Source organism: Tribolium castaneum, chromosome 4 (genome assembly GCF_031307605.1).
Source record: "Tribolium castaneum strain GA2 chromosome 4, icTriCast1.1, whole genome shotgun sequence".
NCBI classification, from domain to species: domain Eukaryota; kingdom Metazoa; phylum Arthropoda; class Insecta; order Coleoptera; family Tenebrionidae; genus Tribolium; species Tribolium castaneum.
In genome coordinates, this window is record NC_087397.1 from 5,725,738 (window position 1) to 5,746,853 (window position 21,116).

The window sequence follows — 21,116 nt, forward strand, 5'->3', positions numbered from 1 at the left end:
GGGTCTCTTATTTTTTGCTGTTTGTTTGGGTCAGGTAATTGAATAACACGCACGTAGGAGTTTGATTTGATTTTATTCTTACATAAATAATACATTTCCTATTTATCGTATATGCTAGTAATACTTATTTGAGTAACAATAAATAATAAGGACTTGAATTTTATTGTTTAGACGTTAGTTATGGTTTTTCTACTAGTTCTACGTTCTAGACTGACACCTTCAATAAAACACGCTGGAAAAATAAAGCCGCTATTCCTTAACATAACAAAATCACAGTCAAGTTAGTCTTTACCATTCTTTACAAAAATAATTAAAAAAAGTACATAACATTATTAATCACGAATGTACAGAAGGCGTTCTAGTCCGACTATTTGCACGGCGAGGGATCGATGAGTAACGCTGGGGTGATGGAGGTTCTCCAGGTTGCCGCCACAACTTCGCAGTGTTTTTTGGAGATTGATGGTGACGAGATCTTTGGGGAGATTCATTCGCACTGCAAGAAACACAATTTTTAGTGCAATAACCTCGGTAGCACCAACAGATGGTGCAGCACGTGTTGTGATTTTTCGCGCATTAATCTTACCCGAAATTGCTACACGGCAGCGTGAAACAGTCAAATTTGCTATTACTAGTTTTGGATATGGACATTTACTAATATTAGAAAAATAACAAGCACCAGTAAATCTTTCGTATGAAAATATTAAGACTCTTCAATGAATTGGTTCAAGTAACACGAGGAACAGGAATACAAAATGTTCAAAAGGCACAGCAAATTAACAGCACACAGGACAATCACACCAAATAACAAGTCAGCTAACACTACCTTCCCAATCCTAAAGCTGCGTCCAATGGCAACAGGGCTTCGTTACGCTTTTTACACGCAAAATAATCTCAAATTACCTGACTAGAGACCCGACGTTTCCTTCGGAAGAACCGTTAAGCAAGGCAGGACCAGCTGATATTGGACGAATCTAAACAAATCAAAATTACCCCAATTATTAACCATTTTTTTCGTTTATTACCCGTTCTGTTTGCGTGGCAGCGTTGCACATTGGACTTTCGGTGGCGACAGTCGAGGCGGGCGCCGAGTTCGAGGTGTAGTTATCAGTGGCAAGCTTAAGCATTTGTTCTTGCAAATCTTGCACCGTCTTCTCCTTGTCCTCCAACTGGCCTTGTAAAAACAACACCTGTCTCCGCAGTTCCGCCAATTCGAACCGACTCTCGTTGGTTTCGTCACTTTGTGCGTCGTCTGATGAGGAGCATAGGCCGTTGAAGAGACCATTCGTCAGACTTAACTGACCATCAAATGGAATGTGAGTTTCAGACTGGAACAAAAAATTCGGATGCAACCACTGCGAAAATATCGTTTCGGACGAAACAACACTCACCCTCAACAAAATATCTTCGTCTGGCTGCTGTGATGATAATGAAACATGCAAAAAAATGGGACGACACAAATGAAACAAAAATAACACAACGAAGGTTTTACCTCGTTTAGGACCCGGCGTAGCTTCAGGAGCATGGTTTTGACGCTCATAAGGTCCTGTTTCATTGCGGAGTAGTTCGCTCGATCTAGTCTGACTGACTCGTCCGAATCGTACCCGGACAGGGGGATTCGAGAGAGTCTAAGCGGACTACTCGTGACGGAGTGGCGGGATCTGGCCGTTGATCGGCTGTCTACAGACTTGGGAGAGTCGGGGATTGAATTCGGCGTTCCGGTGCGAGACCACAACAGGCGAGTTTTACTCGCATTGCTGCAAGAACAGAAATTATGCTCTAGTTCGATTAGATGCGACAAAATTGCTTATTGGAGCAAGCGCTTTTCGGATATCAAGGTCACAAGATACCTTCGACTCAATTTTGGCGAACACACACTCTCTTCGCCGGGTTTTTTCACTCGATTACATCGCAGTTCCGTGGTTCGGTTCGTTTTGACATTCTTCATTTTAGCAAAAATAGATTCATTTTAAGGTGGGTAAGGCACTTTTGCGGTCCGAAAACTTCAACTAGGTCTCTGGTTCCATATTTAATTTTTTTTGCACTTGGTAAGATAAAGATTGCCGCTCCCGTAAGCTCATTTGTTGCATTAAAACGCGCAAACTCGACGCATTTTGCTCGATAAAATTAACGATGCGCAGTTACTAAGGCCGTAAAAGCGCTTTTTTCCACATGTGAGAGAAAATTAAATTGTTTGGCGAAATGAATAGTGTGATTCTTAATTCGTGTGGGATTGCACCGAAATTAAATTTCCCCACAATGCACAGTTCCCATACAGTTTCGGCGGCCTAAATGACCCAATTAGGACTGCAGTGGGAGTTTTGAAAGACCACAGTAAAAATTTTCTCGAACATAATTTTATAAATCAATAAAAATTGTTCACGGCCTGTCATGATAAAAAATGAATAAATACCCATTTTGGTAAATCATCCCGGGCGTTTTGGGTTGAGTGCCAGCGCTGGCGCTTCTCAGTCGGTTCCCTTTGTCTTTTTGTCCTTTGTTCATCACGAGTTCACTACAAATTTCCGACTAAAACGTGGGTAACTCATAATCACACACGTCGTGATAAGATATGCGAAATAATTTTGTAAAAGTTTGTTGGGTTCGGAGCGAACGTGGTACAATAACTGGTTCACCAGCAGGTAGAACTCCTGCCGTGTTGCCAGCATTCGAACGGAAAATGATGCAAAGTTAGAACGCGGAACGATTGTTCTTATGGTATTTTACCTGAGTAGGTAGTGGTGGGTGAGTTATTGTTTTACCTCAATTCGAAAAATGTGGCAACCGTGCGCCAAACATACCAAATTGATAAAAACTGATAAGTATTGAAAGGTGTGCAATAATTAGAGCATACATACAAATTCACCGATCTTAATTGCTTAATTGTTAGATACATTCTATGCGATAGTTCAATTGAAAAATCAAGGATAAATCGGTTTTCTTAGATAACAATAAGTTAATAAATATTTCAAAAATGAGTCACCGAACATAATTTCACGGTTTCTGAATTGGGAAATAAGTGTTTTAATATTTTATATTTCGCGCGCCGTTCCAAAAAATATGTTATAAATAAAACGTGTTTCCACTAAATTTAATAATTCAGCAGCCAAAGTTATTGACACGTACTAACATGGAACTATTTAATTAACAGATTTTACGCTAAAACAGATAGGTGAATATTTAATCAATACAGACGAATAATAATAAGCTTAGTATAATCAAATAAGGTTCACGAGTTCAATGATCTGAAGTTTTCGTAAAGGATTAGTTTCCTCTAATTACTGATCCAAAATTTAATAGTATTAGGAAACAATAAATCTTAAGATCTGGAATATAAGTTAGTTAGAAGCCAATTAAAATTTCTACGCTGAAATATTGTTCTCGTTCGAAATGAACGTGTTTTTATGGTTATGCCATTTTGTGATTTATTTGTTACAATAAACGTTAAGTGTCGTAAATTTACATTCACTATAAATGATTTAAAACAGGAACTATTTATTTTATTTACTACATCATGCCAAAAATTAAATTTCATTGGAATCGCTCCAAAATGAATTCATTGTAAAATGCACTATTGTAAGTGCAATCACGTAGAATAATATAAATGTTTTTCAACGTTTTCATAATTACGGAGTTAATAAATGGTCAATCGATTAGATATTGTATAGTTTTTTATTACAGTTCGCTAATCTCATAACAATCGCAATTAAACAAAAAAATTGAGTCTGTGTTTAGCATTAACTTTACATAATTTATTTCTGATATTCATTATACCCAAGTGACTTTAATATTTTAACAATTGTACAGAGAGTAAAGTGTATATTCTGAAATTTTCTTTAATAAATAAATAATAATGAATAATAAATAATAAATTAAATCAAAATTAAGATAACTAACGTTAAGACAAAGTCGAATAATGTTATCGCCAATCATCTTTTTAAATTCTGGTTTACAAACTCAGTGATATTTTTATTTAGTATTTCTGGTTGTATCTAATAAAATGTTACGCCACAAATAATTCATCCTGTTATGTGAATAAAAATAAAAATAAAATAAATATTTATTTTATTTTTTATGTGAATTAAAGTAAAAAAAAATGAGCCGCGAAGAGAGCAAAACTTCTTGTTTTATTTGGTAAAAACAAAAATAAATCTTGTTTCTGCACGTTTTTAAGAAACCAATGAAATACCTTTGATTGATTTGATTCTGAACTATGTCGTATTTTTTATTTTAGGGTTTTTGTAGTTTGTTTTCATTATTAATAAGCAATGATTCTTTGTAAGTAAAAAACCATATAATTGTGTTGATTTGTGACATTGTGAAAGCATTTTTTTCGTTTTTTTTGTCATCTCGTCGGAACTGCAGCGGACGATATGAAATAATTAACTAATTTTTTGTAGGTTCATTCTTCTGTTCTTTATTAGTTTAATACATAGTGACTTTAGGTGAAGTTGAGTTACTAAATATTAGTATAGAATAAGACATAAGCTATTCCAGAACATTGTAACTTGTAAATTCTAACATACAATCCGAAACAAAAAATATTTACGTTCAAACCTTCTTTGTTTAAAATACGATGACAAAACAAGTTTATCTTACGAGAAATATATTAAACAAATAAAAACTGTAGGAAAAAAGTGCCTTGCGATTTTTTTACCTCAAATGAATTTCTAAAATTTTGGCTATAATGTCATCATTTTGTTTTAAGTCAAAAAGAAAAGACGACAGTGGGATGTAGTTCAAGCCAAATTAATTTTCTCAAAAAAAAAAGACTTCAAAAATGTGTTTCAGTTCGACAAAATACACCTTCCTGTACGTTTTAAGTATTCCAAAAAATTTAAGTAGTGTAACAACTGTTCACACATTTGCAGCAATTAGCTATTTTATCATTTTTTGTTCCATATTCTTACACAATTATTACTGATAAACTGTTTTTGATCTTACATTCAGTTTGTTACTTATTGATATCGCGAACGAACGCCTCTTTATTCTTAATTGTTAATGTGAAATTGTATTGTAATTACACATTTTTTTACATTCTTTATGAATACTTAATGATTGTTTTTCAACTTTCAAAACAGTATCGATGTAAATCGCTTTAATAATTAAACTCTTCCACTTACCTTTTTGCGCTCTTGTCCCCGCCGTAGCCCCCCAACAAACTCGCCCAATCCCTTATCCCCCCTTCCTCATTTTCCGCTTTGCGTATCACAGTTTCATCCAACGACGAGAAGCCATGACTGTGGCTATCATTCCTGCAAAACAGCACATTTCACCAAAAACAACACCACAATTGCCTTGAAATACCTATCACAATCCTCCACTCCGCTGCTTTGACTGTAATCATAATCCATCATCAAATCGTCACTTGCGATGCTCTCACATGGCGACAGCGTGTCCAAAGACCCGGTCCGGCTGTGATACGCCTTCTTCTTCCTCAGTGACAGGGGGCTGTTCTCGAGGAAACTCCTCCGCTTCGGTTTAGGGGTCGAGTCGACGATCGTCGTACTTTCCGAGTTATTCCCAACGAGAGTATCGTCGAACAAAAGCGCCGGCTGGTCCGCTATCTCATCATCGATCAAAAAGTCGTCCTTTCCGTCTGATAGCGACAACGAGTTTGAGGCATTAGTCGGGGTTCCGGGGCTCGGAGGCGTCAGTTTCTCGTTAATATCCTTGGAGTTGGACGAACTCCGGTTGATTTTCCGTTTGAGGATTTCCTCCGATTCGGAACAACTCAACAAACTGTCAACCGGAGAGGTTTCATCGTCCAGGAGCAGATTCGCATTGCTCGCGACAGCTGCGAATTTCGGGTCTTCGATTGTTAGTAGTACGTTTCTGAAGGCGGCGTTTGTGGGGGTTGTGACCGGTGATTGCTCTTTTTCCTTGCTTTCGTCACTCGAACTTATGGAAAAACTGACTTCGTCGGCCATGGCTTCGCCCCCGTGGGCCCAATCCTGCTCGTCGGAACTCGGAGGGCTCGAGTCGTCCGAGCGTGCCTTGAAAAAGGACCCCGACTTGATGAAAAACTTCTCGTTTTTGTACTTATCACGGGAGGTTTTTTCCTCATCGTAATCGCTGAAACCTTCGGACGAGGTGACGGAGATTTTGCGTCGGTTGTCGGAGTCGAGGTGGCGTTCGTACTCTTTTGCCTTCTCCCTCACAAACCCGGAGTTGTACACCCTGTGTGCACTAATTACAATAGGGAAGTAACGACGTAACTCTTACCCTCTGAGTGAGCCCGGGTTGGCGAAGGCGCTCGGGAGTTGCGGTAGAGGAACGCAACTCTCCGACTCCTCCAGGTCCCGGACATCGAACGTGTTCCCGGTTTTAACAACTTCCAAATTTCGCGATTTTATGAACCGACGGCCGTAAGTCGGTGAATGGTTTAACCGTTCCAGACCGGGGATTTCGTTACTGATCTGGCTCCCAACCCCCGAATCCTCCGCCGAGGAGGCGTCTTCATTGTAGGCTATTTTCCGGCTGTTGTTCGCCAAAGTCTTGGCCGCCTTCGTTTCAATCACCCGGATTGGTTCCGGTCTTGGCAGCTGAGTCGATTGTAACATGAACCGTTCCGCCTTTAACAAATTCTCAAGACACTCGAAAAACCCACCGAAAAACTCACCTGTGGCACGCCTGTTTTCATTTTATTCTTGTTGCTGTCAACTTTTTGAGTGACTTTTTTGGCAGCATTGTCCAGCGGTGCGTTATTCAAATCGGCCACTTTGTGCAATCGGTTGACTTGCGGTTGGCGAAAACCGAACCGATTGACTCTCGTAGCAATGCCCTCTTTTTTCGGGGGCATTAGACGAGGAGTGGAGCAGGCTGTTGGTGCTATGCTTGTTGTAAGTGGTTCAGTGTCACCGTTGCCGTTTCTGTCGATGTAATCAGTGTTGTTGGCAAGACGCCGAGCTGCATTCGAGTTGGAAGCGATGGAAGGAGCGGTTGTTGGGCGACGCTTGAAGCCGAAAGACGTCGTGACGCCTTTCGTGCAGAGGGGCTTGCGGGGCAGCTCCCGCTCGTCGTCGCCCGGGCTCTAAAAATTTCAAATTTCTTTTAATCCGCCCACGAACCGGCTCCAAACCGTCCAACACAAATTTTAATTTTTCGACAAATCAGCCCGAAATCATTTAAATTGATTCAAATAAGGGCTTTTTCCACGCTTTTTTTGTTCCAGAATAAGCCAAATTGAATTTACGGACAAATATTGAAATTTAGACCTCAATCGGCGAAAATTCTTGAAACAAGTAAGTTTCTGGCTCGCAAAGGAAATATAAACACTAAAAAAATCAATAAACTACAGAAGACTATGCAATTCTTCAAAATTTTGAATCGAATTTTGAACCCAAATATGTATTATTTACGGCCTAATGCTGTTGTCCCTTATAATAATATTGAAAGTCAAAGCCAGTAAACTTATTTAAAAAACAAATAACTTTATAAAATCTTATTACTTCAATAATTATTCTTTTGTTGTTTTGTTTTTATTTTGTATCTTTATTTTTATTATTATTATTTTTTACATTTTTTCAATAGTATTCAGAACACATATCTTTTCTTTTAGTATTATTGGTGAGAATTATTTAAAAATTATATTATTTTCTATTATTAATATTATATTATATGTTGTTCTTTTCGCATTTATTTCTAGTTTTGATTTTTTGGTTTATTTTGAAAAATATATGTTTTTGTTTTGTTTTGTGAGAAATTAAATAGAGTAGCGTTAACTAGACTTCGCCTCCTCATATTTTTTTCTTGAATTTTTTATTATTATTATTATTATTATTATTATTATTATTATTATTATTATTATTATTATTATTATTATTGTTGATTCTATTTTATGGGCGCAGCTGTAGTGTTAATGTAAAAAATCTCCAATATTTTCGAGTTGTACGCAGCCTAGGTACTTAGTTTAGCTTTTTGATGTGTTTGTGAGTTCTTAATTAGACTATAAACAGGAAACTGTAAAACCACTCGTCGAGAATAGCTCCTGTGTATTTTTATGGCTGAGGATGCACCAGGTGGGGAGGTGAAAGGTGACGATAAAATCTGCTGTCATCAATCTACGAGAATTCACTCGGCAGGAGGTATTGTTTGTAAATTTCCTTAGCGCAAATAAATGGAAATAATTGGATTAATATATAGCGTAGCGTGGGATAATTAAAGTAATTGCGATTCAAAGTTGAAGGAGAGCTTTAAGTTATACATAACTGTACTGATTTTTTCAAATTAATCGCTACACTCCTACGTGTTTACATTGCTGCAGTTGGGGAAAAAAGCGTCAAACGGTTGACTGTTCTAATTTAATTCACATGATTAGAAATTAGAGAGTGTTATCGTGAATTCCTTGAAGGATTATTTGCAAGAAATTTGCCACTTTTCACGTGAATAAGTAAACAAATAGTTCATAGCTTCCGGGGACACGTGTAATGAAAGTAAGCCGATTTTGAGATATCATTTACCGGTTTTGCATTGCTCTATCAGATTGAACTAAAATAACAATTTTTTGATACTGGAAAGTCAACAAACTCTTGCGCAAGAAATAATTACGGCCAAACACAAGAGATTCTTTACAATACTACAATGGAACGTAATTAGATTCTAGCTGTCGCTCTTGTATCAAATTAAAACGTAATGAGGCAGAAAATAGGGAGAGAAAATCGTCTTGAGCCATGAATATTAGGATAAACTGAGCTGCAATGGCCACGAAAAAACCATTATGTGTGAGTAAGTGAATGTGGAAACGGGTCTTGAATTTTAATTGCGACAAATCAGACATGTGTTCCCATGAGCCAATCGTCCACCTGACGCAGTATTCATCTTTCAGGCACCGTTTTGCATACCGATAATTTCCTGCGCGAAATAATTAAATTAATTACAATATGCAAAAACGCCAAAGGTTTGAAAAATGTCCCACTTCCGCTTTCACCTCTATTGATGCGAGTTTTTCGCCCGCATAAATTACCGTCCTGTGGCAAATAACACCTTCAAAAAATAACTGATGCGAGTACATTTAATGAGTCAAAAATATTTCAGTGTTTCACCTTTCGCCGTGCATTTTACACAAAATCGTGACTCGGTTCTGTAACCTACAAGACAATAAATACAAGTGATTGGCCGTTTTCAACGGAACATTCGAAGAATATGCGCTGAATGTCTTGTAACTGTACCCAGGATACATCTCATTAGAGCACCTGACCCCGAGTAACTCACCTGGAGATCAGGAGGACATTCGTCCATCAGAAGATTCGACAAATTTGACATTTTTCCGTTTAAACACCAAACACAATGCAGAAGTGATTCATCTTTGATTCGCGTCAAAGAATTGATCGGCGGCGGAAGGCCAATGCGGCGTCGCGACGGCATGCGCCGTCGGCGGTCATTAAAAAAATTACAAGAATTTTAATCACTCTCTATTGTTGTTTTTTCTCAAGCTCTCGGATCGTTAACTTTCACACGGCGATTTTTTTCTTACCTGGTGCTGCATTTTGGTGGGCTTGCTGCGAGCGGCGGCGGCGGAGGCGGCGAAGGCTCCTGCGGCCTTACGCGACATGCATTGCCCCATGAGAGTTCACGCAAGGGTGTTTCTCGAAACCTGTCGAAAACACCGTAAGAGAGAGGAAAAGGGCAAATGAGGCAAGAGTATGCGAATCTCGAGAGCAGAAATGAAGTAATTAGGAGTAAAAGACAATTAGAACCTTGACCAAGCATAACAGTTGGGACGGACTTGTTATAAATTGCTCGCACTTTCTTTTTCATTCTCGTTTTTACGATTGTGCCATTGCCTATGTTAATGGTATCAATTAAATGCAAGTTTAGACAGCTTTTTAAGATTCTTATCATTTCTTGGAAAAGAAAGTAAGTCTAATGCATTATCAAAAGTGGTAATGAAAGTTTCAAACTGGTCTACAAAAGCCGATTTTTCCCATCACCGAAGCTGATTGAGACTGTTGTACTTACAGTAAAAAAAATCGGTCTTTGACGTACGGACTTCCTAATGCAGATGCTGGAAAATTCTGCTCTTTCATTTATCGTCCTTAAGGATAATGTATGCGCATAGTAAAAACCTGGAATCTCCTTGGCGCCTGAAGGTCAGGTCTTTGATTAGTTCAGTCACATGAATGAGATTCCAAATTTTTATCATTCCGGATTTGTAAAGGTCACTCACGCCTACGCGAACATGCCAAAGAAAACACAGTGCGATTTTGCACTACTTGAATCATTTAAAAAACTAAATTAAATTTTTACCTTTCAGAAAATGAAAGCAACTTCGAATATGCATATTCACATACTAAGAAAACTGATGAATGTTTTTAAATTTAATTTGAGCACTATCTCTGTGCACACTACACAGTTTGTTTTAAGGTGAATGAGATAAGCGACAAGTGTTGTAACACAGGTGTTACACCTCCGTGACCGCACACATTCCACCGACTGCACGTAAATGGCAAAAACGTTTCATTACAAGTGCATTGAACATAATTCCCAACCTAACTTCCCATTCCCATCCCATTGAGGACCATCGAGAATACGCAATGTGAATGTGGGGCGCATGCGACCTCGCATAGACAACACCCTATACAGCTCGACTGTCCCAGGCAAAAACACAGCTTTTTATTAATTTATCAGTAGACCCAAAATAATTTTTTAACCAGCCTCTTTGATGGTGTTCACTTAATCTAAAAACTTTGTAGTCAAATTAACAGTTAGTAAGTACCCAAAAACTCACGAAACTGCCACGACTTTATTTATTAACAATTTTTTTTTAAATCGAGAATGGTCCTTTTCAAAATTTTAGAGTTTTCATTTCCTTAGAAGTCGCGATTTTCTTGGGTGCGCGATAAGGTTGCCTTTGGCAAAAGGTAAAAGTACGTAAAGGCGTCAAATTGTAAACGTAAGAGCACATCTTAAATCTAGTGAAAAATTAGAGAATTAAATTAAAAAAAAGTGGAAGATAATGTTTTCTCGAGCTAATTCGCCGACTTTTGAACTGAATGTATTTGCGTTTTAGGTGAATTATTGCAATTATATAGTTTGTAATGTAGATTTATTCAAAAAGTTTGTGTTAAAATATCTGCAAAGGTTGGTCAGTACGTGGGGCCCTGATGGCCCAGTGGTATAAGCACCACTTACGACGGGGGAGGTCGGGGGTTCGAACCCGGATCAGGTGTAAAAAATTTTCTATGAAAAAAAAGTGTAGAAAAGGTAGGTGAAATAAGAAATAAACAAAAATAAGAGATTGAGAAAACACAAACGTAAAGCAGAGCATAAACAGAATTAAGAGAATAATGCGGCAAAAGATAAAAGTACGTAAAGGCGCCAAATTGTAAACGTAAGAGCACATCCTTATAAAAGAAAAATACCTTTTGTTTTGAGAGAAAAAGAGATAAACGTAAACGTAAAACATAACTTCAAACAGTTGTAAAATCAACTTATACGCCCGGCATCTTTTGATAAAATTAGAGAGTTTAAAAATTTAATCTTTAGAGGCTTTTATTTTGCTTATTTTCAAATACTGTTGGTCGCAGTAATGTGTGTTGCCTACTGATTGCTACTTATGCGCTATCTTACAATGGGGCCAAAAACTATTTTTAATCGACCAATAACGTCGCTTCTTTTACTGCTTTTCATACCCCTACCATGGGGGGAGCTGTTGTCCATCAGTTAATTTGACAGCAAACGTTTTCGAGGTTAATTTATATATGTGGTTTATTTGTGATTGTGTGGTTCTGATTTGGAACGCTTGCTTTAACCTTATCAAGTGATTAAACAGTTTGGGGTAAGCGTTTCCAATGCTACTTTTCGGTTTTACTTGATGTTGTAAAACAGCGCAGCCCCCTTGTCTGGCAATAATGACGGGGTGGTATTACGACAAGAAAGAGTTACGAAATACACCCTCGGCCCAGGATGGTATTGATTACGACACCGAAATGCGTTACCGCAAAGAAGGTTTGTTTTTATTAAAGTAGTTTGGTAAAAGTTGACGATTTTTTCAAGGGGCTCGCTTTATTATCAATACTGGGGCCAAAATGGACCTCGGTTATAACACAACAGCGACTGGAGTTGTGTATTTTCACCGTTTTTACATGTTCCATTCGTTCCGCCAATTTCCCCGGTACGTAACAGCTTGCTGTTGCTTATTCCTGGCTGGGAAAGTTGAAGAAACGCCCAAAAAATGCAAAGACATTATAAAAACTGCACGTGGGTTGTTGTCAGATCAGAAATTTGCGACTTTCGGCGACGATCCGAAAGAAGAAGTAAAAAATTTGATTTGCCTTGTAGTTGTGTAATATTTTGTAATTTTAGGTAATGACTTTGGAACGCATTCTGTTACAAACAATCAAGTTTGATTTACAAGTCGAGCACCCTTACAGCTACTTGTTAAAATACGCCAAGTGCCTAAAAGGCGACAAAAACAAACTGCAAAAAATGGTCCAAATGGCTTGGACTTTCGTCAACGACAGTCTTTGCACAACCCTAGCCCTGCAATGGGAACCCGAAATAATCGCAGTGGCCCTCATGTACCTCGCTGGCAAGCTCAGCCAGTTCGAGGTGGTCGACTGGGTGGGGCGCACGCCCAAACACCTCCGCTGGTGGGACATGTTCGTCGAAGACATCACCATGGACCTCCTCGAAGACATCTGCCACCAAGTCCTCGACTTGTACTCGCAACCCAGCACTAGTCCCGCCCCAGACAGCCCCCCGCTGCCCCCAAGACCCACCACCGCCAGCCGCAAGTCGACCAATGGCCAGGAAAAACTCGAAATCCCCGAAATGATACCTCCCATTAATACGAAAATTCCGCCGCCTCCGGACGTCCCCCAGTACCCTTACCAGACGTTCACGGGAGCCCCGCCCCCAGTGGCCGCCTATCCGGCGCCGCCGTACGCAGCACCGCTCCCGGCTCCGCCAGGACCACATTTAGCAGCGCCGCCCCCAGGGCCACCGCCACATTTGAATGCTCCACCGGCTGTCTTTCCGCCGTATGTCACGCATCCGCCACCTTTTCCGCCGATGGGGCCACCGGCTGGGCCGTATTATCAGTTGACGCCGCCCCCAGGACAACACCCCCCAAGACCCTACTAGGTTTTGTGGGTTTAAATTAAGTGAAAGACTGGTTTAATATATTTAGTGTTTATTGTAAAAAAATGCGCAACAAAATTAGTGAAATACATTGTTTCAATAAATTTGGTGTTTAAATTAGAAGAATGCACAACAATTAGTTCCTTAGCTTTTCTTATGTCTCGTTATCATTTCGTGGCATCCCTTTTCTGGGGTGTTGCCAGGCCTTCTTCCACGTTTACCTGGGGCGCCGGTATTGCTTCTTCCACCTCTACCTCTTGCCCCTTTTGGGGAATCACTCAAGTTGGTATTATTCTGCTCTGTGCCTTTCGGTGTTTCTTTTAAATTTCCAGTGGTGTTGGTTGGTTCAGGGCCCATATTTACGCATCCATCTGTCCCTTTATCGTTGGCTTGGGCCTCCAACATTCTGTCTCGCTGTGCTTTCAGCCTTTTATGTTCTTTTTCCAACTCAAATAGTCGCTTTTCAGCTTCAGCTAGCTGGTCAATGAGACCTGACGTATGTTTCTGTACAGCGTTTTGAACCCTTGATATCATACTATTCCCTGAAGAGTCCTCCACCTCACTTTTCACTTCACTAATAATCTTCACGAAAGTTTGGGATACGGGGTTGGGGGTTTTGTATGTATTGTTAGGATCACTCAAATTCTCAATGCGGAAGCGCAAATATTCCAACTCATTATTACGATAACGCACAAAAGTCTGTCTCCACGAATGCGTAGACCTATTCTCAGAGCTTTCCTTAATCAACAGGCAACAAGTAAAGAACTCTGGAGGCGCGCTGAATAGATCAATAAACTGCTTGTGCAAAATACGGTCGCGAAATGTGAAATCAAAGCCAGATGCAGGTTTGTACCTGTACCACCCCAAGACACGCGGGGTTAAATCGCCAAGAAAACTCTTGATTTTTTCCACTGGTAATTTACCAGCTTGGTTGTGAAAGTAGAAAGGTTCAGGCCAGGAGAGGGACCCATTGAAACGGATTTCTCGCGAAATGTGGACTTGTCTCAAGTCGTTATCGGTGATTGTTTTTGTCTCCTTCTCGACGAGTTCGCCTAACAAAAACCCCACCTGGAAGTCGATTTTTATTAATTTGTAGAGGCATTCAATAAATTTACTTGACAATATTCACTCTTCGTATTGTCACGCAGGAGGAATGAAAATGCGGGGCCCGAAAAAATCAGTGAAAGCGTCTCAGTCATTTTAATGTGTTAAATCTAACACAAACTAATATTTTTTATTTAATAAACACTGTGATAAAAAACAAATTTAGAGGTTATATTTAAACCTCCGATGTTCGTAGGGTGCTATGTGCATAAAGTCTTCCGAGAACGCAAAAGCGTTAGCGTTAATTACCACTTAACCAATAATTTTAAAGTAGGTAAAGTATCTTCTTTATTATGTTTATTTAAATTAAAAGAACGTCTAAAAATCAATAGTAAAAGGCCGTTTAGGACTTCTCGCACATTAAGTCGCAAGCATACTTTCTATCCATAACGAGCGGTTTATTTAAAATTATTAGGATTGCTACTTTTATTATCATAGCAGAAGTGCACCGAGGACTGTACAAGCCGCCTTAAAGAAAACTTCCCAGTTAGTTTTTATTAATTATTTTATTTTAAAATTGTATATACATAACAAAATTTACATACTTAGGTTAAGGCACTGTTGACAATCACAATAAATATGTTTATTGCTCGCAAAAAGTTAAAATATTTAATTATATACACAGCCATTATTATAATTTGATAATTGGAGAGAAGCAGATGAGATTATACAATACGTATTTTAAAAAATGATCGAATTACATAAATAAAAAAATCTAAAGTGGTAAACATTACAAATAATCAGACTTTAATAAATACTATTTGAGTTTAAAACACGAATTCTACCAAAAATCAAGATTACATGATTAGCTTTTTTTGGACAAAAATTGCAACTTAATCACTACAAACAATGAACACAGCAAACCACAAAGTGCTAAATAAGACGCGTCTGTTTCAAATAATGTATTAACAGCGAATAAACAAATCTATATTGGGCAATCGTTTGTATCATGTACGCTCTTTGATGCCGCAACAATTCCACGACTCTCGGCACACAAACCTCCTAAAAGTGGGAAAAATAAACCAACGAAAATACCACACTCCAACTCACTTGATTATGGTCAACTGTGTACAACAAAAGATCACTTAAAATCGTCAGTCCGGTCCTGCCCACCCCAGCCGTGCAGTGCACCAAAATTGGGGGATTTTTATTATGCCCGGGTGGTATTTCACCCATTGAGTGCTGATGCACCGACTGCATTTCCTCAAGGAAGCCCAAAAAATGGGGCACCGAATGGGGACACCCCTGATCCCCCCAGTCCGTGTAGTGCATGTGCCACAAAGTGCGGTATCTCCGAGACGTCACGTGGCATAAGCGCACTTTACTCGTAACACAATTGCCCGAATTTTGCGAAAACTGCCACCAAACCTGAAACTCCTAAAACTCGTTGGTTAATCAGCGATTCACTCGCTACCTTACATACTTGTCCAATATCAATACATCTCTCGCCATCGTCTGGCATGTAATGCAAGTCTTCGGTACTGTCCGTCAACTGGACAATGAGATAAACCTCCGCTTCCCACACGCATTGCCAAAAATACGGTAAAATAACACGATTCGGCCCTTGAGCGGCGATATAAAACCTCTGTTTGCTGCCGACTGTCGCCTGAGATTAAATCAAATGCGTACAAAAAAATAATGAGTCGATTCGTGGGCTTACCGTGATGTGAGAGGCGTTTATGTAACCAAATTTGTTGTTCTTGCTTGGTGTGAGGCGTAATCTGTTGTCTTCGTATGGAAGGACGTCTTTGAAGCGGTTGAATTGGGCGTTTTCGCGGTGACAGGCCGTCGTGAAATCCGCGTTTTGCTTCTTTTTCGGGATTTTATCGAACTCGAAAAACAGCTGACTGTCGGCCAATTTGTTCTCGAGCAGCTGGCACTGCGAAATCGAATAATATTGAGGCATGGAAATTTTCACTTATTCTGAGAGGAATTAAGAACAAGGCATAAAAACACAACACGTGTTTCGATTGACTTAGGCTGTGTGACAAACCAATTATATTTTTGAACTCCAAAACTATTTAAAAAAGTAAATTAGTCAGCTTACGCAGAATGATCTGGGAAATCGACTGGTGTTAAAAAAATTGCCAACATCTTAATAGTTTTTAAATTAAAAAAATAAATATTTTTGTATCTGCAGTTTACTCAAAAAAGAATTAATTCGGAAAACAATGTTTTTTTTAAACAAATTATTAAAAGAGCTTTCCAATATATGGACAATATTTGAACAAATTGTGGAACATTTGTTGCTTTTATTTTCATCTTTCTTCCATTTTTACTTTTTTTTTTATTTTTAATTGTTTGCCGATTGACTTTTTTTTCCAAGCAGTTGCTTTTATAGAAGTGTCATTAATTTAAACCGCAATGAAATGCCTGATTAACCGATCACGTGACCAACTTGGAGCAATCTTGTTGGTCCATTCGCGTTGTTAACTTTTAACAACGGAATTAATTGAGCTTTATAATGTAGAGATATCCAACATTTCTTTTCCGTGGATATAAGTTCGATAACGTAATTATTCAATTACCAAATAAAAAAAAACGATTTTTTTTTAAATTTTTGATTGTTTTGTGACTTTTGGTAAATAATACAAACCATCGTCTCCTTGCTGATGGACGGTGGCAGGGGATTAAACCTCGGCAATCCCGTCGACCACCGATGCTTGTTCCCCCCCAAGTTCTTCTCCTTCTTCTCCTTCTCCCTCCCCAACGTGGCACTTTTCACCTTTTCACTCGACTTACTCCTCCCAATCAAAATGCCCCACCTTTTCTTCTTCTTTCCTGAGCTATTCGATGTCGAACTCGTGCCGAACGACTCGTTCGTCCCACTGTCACTAAACAAACCTGCACTGCTCGTCGTCGAATTCATCGGATTCTTATTGACAATAAACGTGTTATTTGAGCTTGTGGTAACGGGGGAATCGCTCAACTCCCCCACATTATCCGCATTTAAATCGGTCTTGGACGACTTAACACTCGAATTATTCCGGTGAATGTTGGCGTAGAGAGTCTCTTTGCTTCCAATGTTCACTTGTTGGAATTGCGACTGTAGAGCGTTGACTACAGTATGGTTGACGATTTCCGGGGCCGAGTGTATACTTTGGGTCCGCCCTCGCATTTCACCGGACTCGTTTAGCCATGGTAATGGTATATTCTCGTAGATGGGCTCGGTGGGGTCATGGGCGACCATGGTGTTTTGGTTGCGAGTCACCACAAACCCAGATGTTGGTAGACGGTTTTCTTGCAGGATTTGTTTCATGTTGGCCGGCATGCAATAGATTATATTCCCGTGCTCGTCGTACACTTTCTTGATATGTTTCGTTATGTTCGGGTTTTCGACTATGACGGCTTGGGGGCGCCCTAACATATTATTATTAAAAATCGATGACAGATTTTCGTAAGTGCCATGCTGTGGCGGCAAATAACTGTGTGACCTATGGACGGGATACAACGCTTGGCTGTAGTGCTTCAAGTAGAGATTTCCACCAGAAACCAAGTCTGGACTCGAACCGCTAACCACAGTATTGATGAAATGAGCAGTAGGCTTCGCTTGAAACGACATCCCTGCTAAATCTGGGGTCGAATTCGAGCTAATCCTGTTGCTGGGGTACGGCGGTGGCGGTTTATACAAATGTAACAACCCCACATTTTCCGTAAAATTATTCTCGTTTGGGAGGATCTGTGATTGGGTAAAACCGGCGTTGTACAACATATTTTTCGATTCGATGTTGTTATGTGTGACGTCCGGGTAGCGCAAATGGGATGAGTAGGTTTCCGTTTGGTGGATTTCCGGCTGCGAGCTGTATAAGATCGAGTGGGTTTGACGGAGGGGTTCACGAGGGGGTGGTATGGCACCGGACGAATTTCTGTACTTGTTTTGTATAGCGGTTTCGTAATCGGGGGCTGGACGGTAGGATGGCAGGAGGCTTCGTAAGTGATCGATGTTTGTGGGTTTGTTGAGGTCGAGACATGAGGTCGATTGGGCGCGCTGTTTGAGACTCTGCGTCGAAACGGAACGGTCCCAGTGGTGAGACGGGTCGGTTATGTCTTCGTAACTATCCATCTGACGCAGCTTGTCCTGAGAGAAAACACAACTGCAGGAATATTCACACGGTATACATTTTTACGAACAATTGGATTTTTAATTGGGCGCGAATTAATATGTGAGAAGATTCTAATTGATTGATTTATGAAACACGACTTTCTCCGAGAATACTGTGGAATTGCGCAATTAAATAAATTCTATAACAAGGAAAAAGCCCGATTTTTTATATAATATCGAGTGATTCATTTACGTTTAACATGTTGGCAAAATCCATCTATAAACTAAACTTTCAATCCACTTATACTTACTAAGAATTAATCAAAAATACCTTTATCAATGTTTAAATTAAATTAAAGTGTTAGGTCATTTTTCTAAATCTAAGTACGAAACGAAATTTGTTATTTTCAACAATTCTTTACACAAAAACGATCCAATTTTATCAGACGTCTTATTATATGACCCGCTTAATAAGTATTTTTTCTTGTAACTAGTACAATGTATTATTTAATTGGGACCCATTTCACACACAATATGACTGTTGTCCTTATCTGTTCCAAATTACAACCAAATAGGGACAGAAATGAGAAAAATGTTATCGGTTATTTGAAGGCCAGGCTGATCATTTCCGCTTACACCTGCCGTTTCTGTCCACATTTTATTGCCGTTACTCACAATTATTTACACAACGATAAGCCATTAATTTGGTTTCAAAACAACACAATTGACACCAAAACTCACCTCAATCAGCGCTTGATGGAAAACTGGCGGTACGGCCGGCCCTTTATCATTCTGATCAGTATTCATTTCATACTGCCTATAAAAAGTATGTTGCAAAACGCAAAAACGCCACGCATTTTTCGCACTTTCCACATCGGCAAACTGAAATTCGACCTTCTCGCAATCGGTGGTCTCAATCGTAAAGTCACGTTTTTGGTTTATTACGTTTTTAATATCAGTCCAACTGAGAAAAAAAATTGTAGGAGGTTGAAAAACCCTTTGATTAAACAATTACCCGTAGCGTCTCCCTTCCCGTTCCCCAGCATACCCCACAGAAACCTCAGTCAGGGATACACTGATTATGGCATCATCCCCTAAACGATCCTTAACTGCGTAAATTTCTTGCCCGTAACCCTCTAGCTGCTGACAGGCACAAATGTAATATTCTTCAGCCGTCCCTTGCGGGAGGTTATGAAGGGCGGCGTGTTGTCTTATAGCTGCATCTGTAAGAGACTCCAAAAGGCCAGGGTCTGTAAAACTCTAATTTTGGGTTTAGTTTTGACTCTACAACTTTGAACTAATCACCTTGGGGAACAATTGGAAGTCTTTCAAATAAAGTGCAGTGTGTCGTTCTGAATCGAAATTACCAAACTCCGCCTGCATCGAATAACTGGCCAATTCTACAGCTTGTTGAGGGGTACACGAAATGCGCCCCTCAATAACGTCCATTTTCAGTTGGAGGAAATAATGATACCTATGCAAAAACCTCACTTTTTGCCACATTGTGCAACAATACAAACCTTGTAACTTCATCATTCAAGAGCCGCACTCCCGAAATTATATAATACATGACTCTGAGATACACGTACAAATTCCCAGCATACTTATCAAGCTGCCTTTTGATGGGTCTATCTAGCTCCACCCAATAAAACGTATTTTCCGAGTTGCGACTCATGTACTGAAGCCCGAAAAACTTTGGTTGGTTGAGCCCCAATTTCTGGCACACAACATCCAAACAATCCTGGCCTGTACTTTCAGACGATAGGGTACATTCCACATTTGTCGCATCTAGCATTTCGACTGATATCACAAAAAGTGACTTTGACGCCACACTGTAGTGCCTCGACTTCTTCAATTTCAGTCGGAACGGCATTTTGGAGGCAACCTGAAACCGAAAGTGTCAAACACCAAACTACATTACGCAAAAACGGAAAAGTGGGCACTTACCTGGCGTATCACAATCGTGAGGAAATTAGTACACCTTTAAAACGAAAAGGAAATGTTATTTATATTCTATTCACATTTTTGACAGTGCGTCATGAAAATAATACAAAAAATGTTGGCGTGAAACAGGGAACTGTAATTAAATGTCAAAGGACAGGGCGCAGCACTCGTCCTACGCGCCTAATTTTCAATTTTTAAATTTATATAACAGAAAGGACGGCCGCAGAGCCGTAAGCCAGCCCCAACATCGCAAACCCAGTCATGTACACCTCTTTAAGTGAGAGGAAAAGTCCAATATCCCACGCCAAGTGGCGAATCCCGTTCCAGTAATGATAAGTCAAAGGGAACGCCAGGATAAATTTGCCCACTGATAGCACAACACCCCCCACATGGTACTCCTCCAGCGCGTTCAGATAGGTTTCAATTGAGTCAGGGAGGATAATTGCCCCCGTCCCCAACACAATGGTGTAAAAAGCAAGGATCATGCCTGTGAAATTTACGTTACTTTACGATTTTTTGTGATTTAATTGTGAAACCTGTCGCTCTGTGTGAAATTGACAACATGCTAGTCATTTGTGGGGCGTAAATTGTTAAATGGGGCGATTGCGGACGCCCCAGTTTCATGTTGCGAGCGTCATGGCCCAAGTCTTCTTCCTTGGGGGCCGGTTGCGGCTTCAGAGTCACTGGGCGGACCAGTGATAACAAACCGAAGTTAGTTTTGAATTTAAGAGCAGTCTGCCGATTAGCTAATCTAGAATATACAGTGAATATTTTTCTAATTTTTTTTTTGGATTCGGGGTTTTACCTGAATATTGCAAACATTTTTCAACTTTGGCAGATTGTTTAAATGTTGTCAAAATGTAGATTGCTCAGTTTTTTAGGCATAAAGTCAAAGAAACTCACGCCGATAATGGCCCGTATTGTGATGAATTGATAAACGAGTAAG

General features: G+C 39.6%; 5 protein-coding genes and 1 non-coding gene across 12 annotated transcripts; 1 reads left to right on the forward strand and 5 right to left on the reverse strand.

Annotated features, from left to right (window-relative positions):
* Positions 1–56: 56 nt before the first annotated feature.
* Positions 57–10,522, reverse strand: LOC100141942 (uncharacterized protein). Of its 7 annotated transcripts, none has more exons than XM_008202852.3 (12): positions 10,246–10,522; positions 9,958–10,003; positions 9,473–9,592; positions 6,620–7,030; positions 6,223–6,572; positions 5,305–6,177; positions 5,121–5,252; positions 1,490–1,754; positions 1,389–1,415; positions 1,023–1,325; positions 901–971; positions 57–493 (listed from the first exon to the last, which is right to left on the reverse strand). In XM_008202852.3, the coding sequence occupies exons 3-12, from the start codon at positions 9,560–9,562 to the stop codon at positions 337–339; spliced, it is 2,679 nt and encodes an 892-aa protein (XP_008201074.2). In that variant the 5' UTR covers positions 9,563–9,592; positions 9,958–10,003; positions 10,246–10,522; the 3' UTR covers positions 57–336. The 7 variants fall into 7 exon arrangements, with proteins under 7 accessions (XP_008201074.2, XP_008201076.2, XP_008201075.2 ...); XM_008202854.3 differs by having other exon boundaries at positions 9,958–10,013; XM_008202853.3 differs by lacking the exon at positions 9,958–10,003.
* A 1,096-nt stretch (positions 10,523–11,618) lies between these two features.
* On the forward strand, positions 11,619–13,184 carry CycK (Cyclin K). The gene is made up of 4 exons (XM_967521.4): positions 11,619–11,776; positions 11,827–11,946; positions 11,995–12,254; positions 12,304–13,184. The coding sequence occupies exons 2-4, from the start codon at positions 11,850–11,852 to the stop codon at positions 13,081–13,083; spliced, it is 1,137 nt and encodes a 378-aa protein (XP_972614.1). The 5' UTR covers positions 11,619–11,776; positions 11,827–11,849; the 3' UTR covers positions 13,084–13,184.
* Positions 12,344–12,428, reverse strand: Mir6010 (microRNA mir-6010). The gene has a single exon (NR_129347.1). It is a non-coding gene; the product is annotated as a microRNA mir-6010 (primary transcript).
* LOC100142342 (BRISC complex subunit Abraxas 2) lies at positions 13,116–14,435 on the reverse strand. Its single transcript, XM_001813426.4, has 2 exons — positions 14,196–14,435; positions 13,116–14,148 (listed from the first exon to the last, which is right to left on the reverse strand). Exons 1-2 carry the CDS (start codon positions 14,277–14,279, stop codon positions 13,225–13,227), a joined length of 1,008 nt encoding a protein of 335 aa, XP_001813478.2. The 5' UTR covers positions 14,280–14,435; the 3' UTR covers positions 13,116–13,224.
* A 236-nt stretch (positions 14,436–14,671) lies between these two features.
* Positions 14,672–20,310, reverse strand: Pez. Its single transcript, XM_064356168.1, has 10 exons — positions 20,174–20,310; positions 19,747–20,111; positions 19,532–19,700; positions 19,242–19,486; positions 18,968–19,190; positions 16,781–18,262; positions 15,845–16,063; positions 15,608–15,790; positions 15,235–15,561; positions 14,672–15,186 (listed from the first exon to the last, which is right to left on the reverse strand). Exons 2-10 carry the CDS (start codon positions 20,097–20,099, stop codon positions 15,058–15,060), a joined length of 3,330 nt encoding a protein of 1,109 aa, XP_064212238.1. The 5' UTR covers positions 20,100–20,111; positions 20,174–20,310; the 3' UTR covers positions 14,672–15,057.
* LOC661195 (succinate dehydrogenase cytochrome b560 subunit, mitochondrial) lies at positions 20,227–21,096 on the reverse strand. Its single transcript, XM_967371.4, has 3 exons — positions 20,976–21,096; positions 20,707–20,921; positions 20,227–20,657 (listed from the first exon to the last, which is right to left on the reverse strand). Exons 1-3 carry the CDS (start codon positions 20,990–20,992, stop codon positions 20,371–20,373), a joined length of 519 nt encoding a protein of 172 aa, XP_972464.2. The 5' UTR covers positions 20,993–21,096; the 3' UTR covers positions 20,227–20,370.
* Between the last annotated feature and the right edge of the window lie 20 nt (positions 21,097–21,116).